General features: G+C 29.6%; 1 protein-coding gene across 3 annotated transcripts in view; it reads right to left on the bottom strand.

The window, feature by feature from the left end:
• The window catches only part of LOC130448530 (optomotor-blind protein), a 134,785-nt gene extending 123,059 nt beyond the window's left edge, over positions 1 to 11,726 (bottom strand). For 2 of the 3 annotated variants that reach the window (XM_056785956.1, XM_056785941.1), the window contains exon 1: positions 10,915 to 11,726. In XM_056785956.1, the coding sequence (XP_056641934.1) occupies positions 10,915 to 11,405 (491 nt within the window). In that variant the 5' untranslated portion in view covers positions 11,406 to 11,726. The remainder of the gene's footprint in view (positions 1 to 10,914) is intronic. The other variant, XM_056785945.1, reaches the window with a different exon arrangement.
• Positions 11,727 to 12,281: the final 555 nt, after the last annotated feature.

Here is a 12,281-nt window from a genome sequence, read left to right as displayed (position 1 = left end):
GTGGTTCTTAATAAATAGTCGGTGTCTAAAATTTAAAGAAGCTTTTATTATTTTTCATTTTTATTCAACAGCATCCCAAAATAGGTTTCTTCTTCTTCTATAATCTTCTCCTTCTATAATCTTCTTCTATAATCTTCTTCTTCTATAATCTTCTTCTATAATATTTTCTTCTATAATCTTCTTCTTTCATAATATTTTTCTTCTATAATCTTCTCCTCCTATTATAATCTTCTTCGTCTACAATCTTCCTCTTTTTCTATAATCTTCTTCGTCTTTATCTTCTTCTTCTATAATCTTCTTCTTCTATAATCTTCTTCTTCAATAATTTTCTTTTTCTATAATCTTCTTCCTTTTCTTCTATGATCTTGTTCTTCTATAATCTTCTTCTCATTCTTCTATAATCCACACACAAAACATTTTGACGTGATATACCAAGAATATACCAAGACAAACCCACTCGCCTTCTTGGAGGATCTTAAAGAACAGCAGCTACGTGTTCATCGCTTAAATTTTTCAAAATGAATACTTTTTATAATCCCAAAACGCTACACAGTATCTAAAGTATTTTTTTTTTGGATGAAACATTGGTTCATGTTTGAGGTTTTTATAAAAAAATCTAACCTTAAAAAATTGTACGAATTGTATAACTAGCGCCTTTTATGCAATTCACATCGTATTATAGTATAAAATGCTTAATTATGATGTATAGTTCTTCCAATATCAATTGCAGAAGACAATCAATATTTCATAAATACCTACACACGGCACTCATACCAAATTGAGACATGAAAAATAATGTTTAAAAGTTTGGTAAACACCTAACAAATCGTCAGTCCACGTGGACTCATCATCTCCACTGTTTACCAATGAAAACATCGAATCGTAAACATATTGATATATTAGAGACACAATATACAACACAAATTATCCAAAAGAGGATTTTCAAATACCATAAATCTTAAGAAATTCAACCAAATCCACTACTAGAGGGGTTGTTAACTCCACGAAACGCAAAAAGACTGCAGAAAATTTGGCCAATAGACCAAATATGAGATTGCATCACTGGATGTAAGCCTCACTAAGACATTTTAGATGTTGGATTATCGAACACTCGCCAGCAAATTAGCCCATAGAATGTAAAAAATATTCTTATTGTTAACAAAAAATTTTCAAAGAATCTATTTTCCTTCATGGTTTCCGCTTTGAAATTTCGTTTTCCAGGAAGGTACAAAAAAGACTCAGTCCACGTCTAGTACTCTGTTTAAACCAAACGCCCTTACTCGTCTATTTACGTTTTAAGGTATAATAATGATTTTTAAATTTAAAAAAACTGTGTATACGCCGTCCAGCAAATACAAGGGTTTTTATATCAGTTTTTATAATCTGCAATTGATATTTTAAGAACTATAAATCTACTAGATTAAGGATGATTTAATTAATTTTTGTTATAAATATTCAGATAATCGTTTAGGCAATTAATTTCTCATATATATATATATATATATATATATATATATATATATATATATATATATATATATATATATATATATAACGTCCAATTAAAATCCATTATCAATTTTTTCAGTCGATTATATATAATTTCAGAAAGAAATTTTTTATCGGTGTGTACTTTATTCTATGTTTTCAACGAGAATGTACAACGTATAGTGCGGGGTGGGAATAATTAGGCCTTTTCTGAAGTTCTAAACTCTCATACACCCTATTACTCTCGTAGCTTGTCTTTTCATATATAGGGTTAACCTCTCACAGCCTCCCTTTGCGCTTTCACTACCTATATTACGTGTACGACGTTCATACCATATTTCTCACAACAAGAAAGTGAAAGAAGTAAACGATTTGATGAAACGGAATTATAAGATGCTAAATTAAATGAAAAAAAAAAAATAAATTGAGATTAACCGGGGCTGAAAATTTGAAATGAAGGTTCTAATTATAAACCTTCAATTTATATATCAATCAACCCCGATATATTTGATTCGAATCGTTTCACAGGTGTTATAAAAAGAGAATATTTCGACAATAAAAGTAAAGGAAATTGCTTCATAGTTCTAAAAAAACGAAGAAAGGGTGTTGTATTTATACCAGATGAAAATATTTTAATGTAGAAGAAGAAAAATAACTGGGAATCCAAGATAAAAGGCATCTAGAACTAGAAAACGATCAAACGTATTACTTCCATTACTCGACTCAACTGACTCACGTCGCGCCGACGTACTCGTTTCATATGGTTAACTAAGGCTCTAGTCTTTACTCGAGATTCTATCGTTTAGGATATTTCCGCTTGCTGCTAAGAGATGGCGATACTGTCTTTCTCTAGCTTGACTAGGCCCGCGCTGCCCTTGAAATTACTTATAAACATCCGTAGATTTGAGATCTAAAAGACTTCTTCTGATTCTTCTTTCTGTGACACATTGCGATTGCGGGCCTTATTGATACGACCAGGGGCCGGAAACGTCCCGCGGGCCGTATCTTTGAGTGTATTAGGCCTATAAGGAAAATAGTAAAAGAACAGATAATAGGAAAGAAGTGAGAATAAATCAAAAAGTTCACGACGGTTTCATAGAAACCTAAAAAGGAGTTGATAGCTTCCTAAGGGACCAAGTATGAAGCAGTTTACAGCTAGAAAGAATTGGAGTCGAATAGAGAAACAGTATGTTAAACAGTTAATATGAAACAAAGAACGATCAAAGACTGAGTACTACGTCTGGCGCTATTCATAATGATAATAATGTATTGGAAGGGTGGGTTCTTCTTTATTTTCATTTCTAACAATTCTAATCGTATATAACACAATCTTTATTTTTTTATTGTTAAACGTAGTGGGTGGAAATGGAAGAAAAGATAAATTTTTTAAAGAGATATCGTTAAGAGAGACTTTTTATTCAAGTTTCAACAACTTTTTTTGGAAATAATTGTTTTTGGTACAATTAAGCGTAAGTCTCAAACTCAAAAAAATTTTGTAACGCGAATAACTCGAAAACTATGAAGCATTCGAAAAAAACTGCCGTAACAAAAAATGTAGAGTACAAAATTTTCTACAAAAAAGTATTCTAAGTATTTGTTCCTAACCTGAAAATTTTCAGCTTAAAATGGGGTTATACGCTCAAAAACATTTTGAAACGCAAATAGTTTGAAAACCATGGGGAATTAGAAAAAAACTGTCGTAACAAAAAATGTAGAAGACAAAATTTTCCACAAAAAAGTATTCCAGGTATTTGTTCCTAACCTCAAAATTTTCAACTTAAAATGAGGTTATAAACTCAAAAACATTTTGAAACGCAAATAATTTGAAAACCGTGGAGAATTCGAAAAAAACTGCCTTAACAAAAAATGAAGAAGACAAAATTTTCCACAAAAAAGTATTCCAGGTATTTGTTCCTAACCTCAAAATTTTCACTTTAAAATGGGTTTATACACTCGAAAACATTTTGAAACGCAAATAGTTTGAAAACCATGGGGAATTAGAAAAAAACTGTCATAACAAAAAATGTAGAAGCCAAAATTTTCCACAAAAAAGTATTCCAGGTATTTGTTCCTAACCTCAAAATTTTCACTTTAAAATGGGTTTATACACTCGAAAACATTTTGAAACGCAAATAGTTTGAAAACCATGGGGAATTAGAAAAAACCTGTCGTAACAAAAAATGTAGAAGACAAAATTTTCCACAAAAAAGTATTCCAGGTATTTGTTCCTAACCTCAAAATTTTCACTTTAAAATGGGTTTATACACTCGAAAACATTTTGAAACGCAAATAATTTGAAAACCATGGAGAATTCGAAAAAAACTGCCTTAACAAAAAATGAAGAAGACAAAATTTTCCACAAAAAAGTATTCCAGGTATTTGTTCCTAACCTCAAAATTTTCACTTTAAAATGGGTTTATACACTCGAAAACATTTTGAAACGCAAATAGTTTGAAAACCATGGGGAATTAGAAAAAAACTGTCATAACAAAAAATGTAGAAGCCAAAATTTTCCACAAAAAAGTATTCCAGGTATTTGTTCCTAACCTCAAAATTTTCACTTTAAAATGGGTTTATACACTCGAAAACATTTTGAAACGCAAATAGTTTGAAAACCATGGGGAATTAGAAAAAACCTGTCGTAACAAAAAATGTAGAAGACAAAATTTTCCACAAAAAAGTATTCCAGGTATTTGTTCCTAACCTCAAAATTTTCACTTTAAAATGGGTTTATACACTCGAAAACATTTTGAAACGCAAATAATTTGAAAACCATGGGGAATTAGAAAAAAACTGTCGTAACAAAAAATGTAGAAGACAAAATTTTCCACAAAAAAGTATTCCAGGTATTTGTTCCTAACCTCAAAATTTTCAACTTAAAATGAGGTTATAAACTCAAAAACAATTTGAAACGCAAATAATTTGAAAACCGTGGAGAATTCGAAAAAAACTGCCGTAACAAAAAATGTAGAAGACAAAATTTTCCACAAAAAAGTATTCCAGGTATTTGTTCCTAACCTCAAAATTTTCAACTTAAAATGAGGTTATAAACTCAAAAACAATTTGAAACGCAAATAATTTGGAAACCGTGGAGAATTCGAAAAAAACTGCCGTAACAAAAAATGTAGAAGCCAAAATTTTCCACAAAAAAGTATTCCAGGTATTTGTTCCTAACCTCAAAATTCTCAACTTAAAATGAGGTTATAAACTCAAAAATAATTTGAAACGCAAATAATTTGAAAACCGTGGAGAATTCGAAAAAAACTGCCGTAACAAAAAATGTAGAAGCCAAAATTTTCCACAAAAAAGTATTCCAGGTATTTGTTCCTAACCTCAAAATTTTCAAATTGAAATGGGGTTATACACTCAAAAATATTTTCAATCGCAAATAACTCGAAAACTGCGAGGAATTCGACACAAACTGCTAGGACAAAAAATGTGGGGCACAGCGTTGGGTAGAAAAAACGTTTTAATTTTTTCCTAACCTCAAAATTTTTATATAAATTGGGTTTGAACGCTCAAAAATATTTTGAATCGCGAATAAATTCACAATTTAATTTGATATTTTATATGTAGTATAATGTGATTTATTTAACTTTCATATTGTTTACAAATTTACCAGATTTTACATATTATATAAATTAAATCGTCGAAAAATGTCCCTACGATCGTTTGAAGTACAAAAAAGGGAAAAAATTTACATTTTTTTTGATATATTAGTTTCTAAATTGAAGTTAAGTCCAAGGTTTTTATATTTTTATAGAAGTTATCCACTTCTGATTGAAAGATTGGGTTTACACTGTATACTGTCACAAAAAATTGATTATTCCTCAAAATATTTTTATTATCTATATTATAGAATTTTTTTATAATATCCTTATTTTAGAATCAATTTTTTTTAAAAAAAGATTTGCAAAAACATTTTAGGAATATGAGAGTTGATAATATATTGAATGTGGTATAAAAATTAGAAAATAAAAATCTGTTTTATTAACTAGATACCATATTTTAAATGTAATTTACGCTTTTATTCCCATAATCAATAAATATTTCTTTATATTTCAACAATTTGAGTTGATAATATATGAGAAAAATTATTATAATCAAATTTTTTTTATTTCTGTCGAAAGCCTTCGTTAAATACATTTTTTTATATAATTTACGTGATCTAATTTCTTCTTAAGGAAAGTTAAATTGTAAACAAAATATTCTACTATTATTTCTAATCATTTTTTACATTTTTTTTTTAATGTATACGAGAGATAGTTCAAATGATGCAAGTGTTTTACAGAAACGAGTGTTTTATTTCAAAAAGGTTATAAAAACATTTTTCTCCGTGTAAGGATACAAAATATTTGCTTTGTGAATGGAAATAACATTTTCCTCACCAAATTTAAGAGGTTATAACACAAATTTTGTGACAGAATCGTTTTTTGTAATAACACGAAGGCCAAAAAATATTTTCTAAGTTTTGGGCTTTAAAAGGAATTTTGAGACACAGAGGACATGAAGAAGATTCCGCAGTTGTTTTCACAATCATTTTTAACGATATTCCAATATTTTTATGTAATTTTAGAGCAGGGAGTTCAAAACCTACAAGCTGGTTTTGTTGACTAAAGTTTCAATGAAATAAAGTTAAAAAACATTTTTCTTTGTGTAAGAATACAAGAGAATTTTGTTACAAAATCATTTTTCTTTCTTACCATGAAGGCCAAAAAATTTTTTATCTAAATTCTCTACCTTACAGTTGTTATAAAAGGAATTTTGTAGACGCAGATAACATGAAGAAGATTCTGCAGTTGTTTTCACAATCATTTTTAACGATATTCCAATATTTTTGTGAATTTTTACAACAAAGAGTTCCAAAAATACAAGATAGTTTAGGAGTCTAGATTTTCAATGAAATAAGGTTATAAAAGACATTTTTCTCCGTGTAAGGACACAAAGTATTCGTTTTGTGGATGGAAGTAACATTTTTTTCATCAAATTTGGAAACTCATAACAAAAATTTTGTGACAGAATCATTTTTTTTTCATACCATGAAGGCCAAAAAATCTTTTCTAAATTCTCGGCTTTACAGTTGTTATAAAAGAAATTTTGAGACACAGAGGACTCAAAGAGGATTCTTCTGTTCTTTTTACAAACATTTTTGAGGATATTCCAATATTTTTGTGTAATTTTACAGCAAGGAGTTCAAAAATTTGAAGCTGGTTCTGGAGACCAGAGTTTCAATGAAAAAAGGTTAAAAAACATTTTTCTTCGTGTAAAGACATACAATATTGGTTTTGTAGATGGAAATAACATTTTTTTCATCAAATTTAGTAGCTTACAATACAAATTTTGTGACAGAATCATTTTTTGTAATAACATGAAGGCCAAAAAAATCTTTTCTAAATTTTCGGCTTGACGATTGTTATAAATGGAATTTTGAGACACAGAGGACACAAAGAAGATTCTGCAGTTGTTTTCACAATCATTTCTAATGATATTCTAATATTTTTGTGATATTTTATATCAGACAGTTCCAAAAATACCAGCTAGCTTAGGAATCTAGAGTTTCAATGAAAAAACGTTATAAAAAACATTTTTCTCCGTGTAAGAACACAAAATATTCGTTTTGTGAATGGAAGTAACATTTTTCATCAAATTTGACGATTGTTATAAAAGAAATTTTGAGACATGAGGGACATAAAGAAGTTTCTTAGATTCTTTCCACAATCATTTCTAATGATATTTCAATATTTTTGCGAAATTTTACAAAAGAAAGTTAAAAAAATACAAGGTGGTTTTGGAGACTATAGTTTCAATGAAAAAACGTTATAAAAAACATGTTTCTTTGTGTAAGGACATAAAATATTTGTTTTGTGTACGGAAACAACATTTTTTTCACCAAGTTTGAGAGCTTACAATACAAATTTTGTAACAGAATTTTTTTTAAAATTACACAAAGGCCAAAAAAATCATTTCTAGGTTTTGAGCTTTACGATTGTTAGAAAAGAAATTTTGAAACACTGAGGATGAAAAGAAGATTCTTCTGTTCTGACCACAATAATTTTTATCGATATTCCAATATTTTTGTGAATTTTTACAACAGAGAGTTCAAAAAATACAAGGTGGTTTTGGAGACTGGTGTTTTAATGAAAAAACGTTATAAAAAACATTTTTCTCCGTGTAACGACACAAAATATCCATTTTGTGGATGAAAACAACATTTCTCACATAAAATTTGGAAGCTTACAACACAAATTTTGTGACAAAATCGTTTTTTTTTTCATAACATGAAGGCCAAAAATTTTTTTTCCAAATTCTCGGTTTTGCATTTGTTATAAAATATATTTTGAGACACAAAGGACACAAAGATGATTCTTCTCTTCTTTCCACAATCGTTTTTAACGATATTCGAATATTTTTATAAATTTTTAAAACAGAGAGTTCAAAAAATACAAGGTGGTTTTGGTGACTGGAGTTTCAATGAAAAAAAAACGTTATAAAAAACATTTTTCTCCGTGTAACAACACAAAATATCCATTTTGTGGATGGAAATAACATTTTTTTCATAAAATTTCGAAGCTTACAACACAAATTTTGTGACAGAATCATTTTTTTTTTTCATAACATGAAGGCCAAGAATTTTTTTCCAAATTCTCGGCTTTACATTTGTTATAAAAGATATTTTGAGACACCAAGGACACAAAGATGATTCTTCTTTTCTTTCCACAATCGTTTTTAACGATATTCCAATATTTTTGTGAATTTTTACAACAGAGAGTTCAAAAAATACAAAGTGGTTTTGGAGACTGGTGTTTTAATGAAAAAACGTTATAAAAAACATTTTTCTCCGTGTAACGACACAAAATATCCATTTTGTGGATGAAAACAACATTTCTCACATAAAATTTGGAAGCTTACAACACAAATTTTGTGACAAAATCGTTTTTTTTTTTTTCATAACATGAAGGCCAAGAATTTTTTTTCCAAATTCTCGGTTTTGCATTTGTTATAAAATATATTTTGAGACACAAAGGACACAAAGATGATTCTTCTCTTCTTTCCACAATCGTTTTTAACGATATTCCAATATTTTTATGAATTTTTAAAACAGAGAGTTCAAAAAATACAAGGTGGTTTTGGTGACTGGAGTTTCAATGAAAAAAAAAACGTTATAAAAAACATTTTTCTCCGTGTAACAACACAAAATATCCATTTTGTGGATGGAAATAACATTTTTTTCATAAAATTTCGAAGCTTACAACACAAATTTTGTGACAGAATCATTTTTTTTTCATAACATGAAGGCCAAGAATTTTTTTCCAAATTCTCGGCTTTACATTTGTTATAAAAGATATTTTGAGACACCAAGGACACAAAGATGATTCTTCTTTTCTTTCCACAATCGTTTTTAACGATATTCCAATATTTTTGTGAATTTTTACAACAGAGAGTTCAAAAAATACAAAGTGGTTTTGGAGACTGGTGTTTTAATGAAAAAACGTTATAAAAAACATTTTTCTCCGTGTAACAACACAAAATATCCATTTTGTGGATGAAAACAACATTTCTCACATAAAATTTGGAAGCTTACAACACAAATTTTGTGACAAAATCGTTTTTTTTTTTCATAACATGAAGGCCAAAAATTTTTTTTCCAAATTCTCGGTTTTGCATTTGTTATAAAATATATTTTGAGACACAAAGGACACAAAGATGATTCTTCTCTTCTTTCCACAATCGTTTTTAACGATATTCCAATATTTTTATAAATTTTTAAAACAGAGAGTTCAAAAAATACAAGGTGGTTTTGGTGACTGGAGTTTCAATGAAAAAAAAAACGTTATAAAAAACATTTTTCTCCGTGTAACAACACAAAATATCCATTTTGTGGATGGAAATAACATTTTTTTCATAAAATTTCGAAGCTTACAACACAAATTTTGTGACAGAATCATTTTTTTTCATAACATGAAGGCCAAGAATTTTTTTCCAAATTCTCGGCTTTACATTTGTTATAAAAGATATTTTGAGACACAAAGGACACAAAGATGATTCTTCTTTTCTTTCCACAATCGTTTTTAACGATATTCCAATATTTTTATGAATTTTTAAAACAGAGAGTTCAAAAAATACAAGGTGGTTTTGGTGACTGGAGTTTCAATGAAAAAAAAAACGTTATAAAAAACATTTTTCTCCGTGTAACAACACAAAATATCCATTTTTTGGATGGAAACAACATTTTTTTCATAAAATTTTGAAGCTTACAACACAAATTTTGTGACAAAATCGTTTTTTTTTTCATAACATGAAGGCCAAGAACTTTTTTTCCAAATTCTCGGCTTTGCATTTGTTTTAAAATATATTTTGAGACACAGAGGACACAAAGATGATTCTTCACTTCTTTCCACAATCGTTTTTAACGATTTTTCAATATTTTTGTGAATTTTCACAACAGATAGCTCAAAAAATACAAGCTGGTTTTGAAGACTAGAATTTTAATGAAAAAATGTTATAAAAACACTTTTCTTCGTGTAAAGACATAGGGAATATTTATTTTTTGAATGGAAATAATCTTTTTCGATCGAATTTTTGAGCATATAATACAGATATTCTGACAAATAAATTTTATGTCATAATATGAAAAAAAAAGAATCATTTTCAAATTTTAGGCTTTACGATTGTCGTAAAAAAAATTTGAGTTGAAGAGGATACAAAAAAGGTTCATAAAATTGAAGTTGCTTATGATGACAAATCTTTCATTGCAAGAAAGTTACAAAAAACAATTTTTTTGTGTAGTAACATAGGAAAAATAAATTTTCTTTCTGGAAATAGTATTTTTACAATCAATATATAAGTTTCACTGCACAAAATTTGTAATATATTAATTTTTCGTCTTAGAAAGACACAAAGCAAATTTATTTTTCAAATTTATTCCTCATTTTCTCGAAAATAATTTTCTTCGATTAATATTGAAAATTTTAAGTTGTAGTGCTTTATATTTTTGACATATCGAAGGTTTTATTGCATAAAATAGATAAAAAAACTTTTTCCGTGTAATAAAAACAAACAAAAAATTCATTTATCAATATACTTATTTAAATTTATATTTTATTCATCATTTTCTACAGGAAGCTAATTTTTCCGTTGAAAAAAATATCAATTTTTCTTTTTTCGTGGAATTATAGATGGAAAAATGTATTTTCCTTATAATATCTTGAAGTTTTTAACATTTTTTTGATATTAGACGGTACAAAATTGTATTTATTTTGAAAATGATATCAATATATACATCGGGATTGGAAAAAACTTTTTTTCGATTTCAAATTTCGTTCATTTGTTCTTATAATGTCTAAAATCATTTTTCTCGTTTTGTTTGGCTGTTTTGTCATTTCCAAATATATCTTATTCGGTATGAAATTTAAAAAAAAAACTCACCTTCCACTTTTCGTTATCACCATCTCAGTACCCAATTTATGAAACTTTTCCCACAAGTCTTTACCTTCTAAAGTCACTTTGGGATCATCGACGACCCCATCTTCTTCAGGTTGTATCGCCCTCAACGGCCTGACCATAGCCGGATGGTGATTATGTGCAGCAACCGCCGCCAAAACTACATCTTCCGCCGTGGTATACGGATGTCCGCTAAGAGCGTGATGAGCGTGAGGATGATTAATCTTCGGTATCAAAGTCCCAGGATAACAACCGTGGCCAGTTTGTTGCGCTCCGAAAGCGGCTAAAGCTGCCGTCGGAAAGAATCCGGGAGTCGTAGGGGAATTCGACGAGGTGTTCGTGTTATTAGCAGCAGTCAATAGAGACGATACACTGAAGTCTGTCTGTCTGGGTAGTTGTAAGAAAGGGTGGTAGGCCATAATACTTTTTGACTTACTAGAGTCAAGGACAGTGTCTATTCCTGTTTCGAAACGCATTGGTTTTGATTTGACGCGGTAGAATCGCTCAGATTCTTGCACCGCTTCGTATAAATCATAAATAACGGTTTATAAACCTTTTTAACATACTTCTGATCGTCACTGTATATAGTTCAGCCGCACATCGTCACTGTTTTTAACACTACACTTGCCTAAATGTATTTTATTTTATTTTATTTTATTTTTCAAATTACACGCACTTTTATTAACAATATTTGTTTGGTATTATTTGAACGCGAAACTGTCTAAATCTGTATATTACAAGGGTTAAAAAGTGTGAATCATATCACCTCTATCCCGACGAAAAGACAGTAGAGGACTATAGAGCTAGCCCCACATCAGTAACACTTGGTTGTGTTAATGATGGTAACGCGCCGCTATTGGCAGACTGGTGTCAGTGTTAGCGTTTAGGCCAATCGCAGGGCGACATTTCCCCCGCTACTTTCACACTTCTCGTGGGCAGGAGTTTCTGGGTTATGCCTACGGAGGTGTGGCTGCGGCTTTTTTAGACGCCACTGCCGTCGTTGTAGTCCCGGCTTTTTTGTTTTGTCATTTGGCGTTCGGGGGACATTTTCAGCGGGTGGATTTTTTTTTCTTTAATGTTTTTAGAAAGGTATTGCTGATGTGCGGATGTCAAGTTTCGTCTTTGAAGATCGCGTCGCTACCAAGTAAATACGAAAAGTATTAAGTATTCGATATTCGGAAACTCACTTCTATTGGGGTTAAAAGTGAAAAAATACTAGAAACAACAAACTTCCCCTTTCAATCGATTATTTACTGTCTTTTCCTAATGTACAGGCCTCACGTTATTTACATTTTAACAGAATTGTTTTTTATTGAAACTTGAGAATCGAGACCAGTCGAATAATTTAAGAA

Source organism: Diorhabda sublineata, chromosome 1 (assembly GCF_026230105.1).
Source record: "Diorhabda sublineata isolate icDioSubl1.1 chromosome 1, icDioSubl1.1, whole genome shotgun sequence".
Classification (NCBI taxonomy): Eukaryota; Metazoa; Arthropoda; class Insecta; order Coleoptera; family Chrysomelidae; genus Diorhabda; species Diorhabda sublineata.
This window is presented reverse-complemented; position numbering and strand designations above follow the sequence as displayed.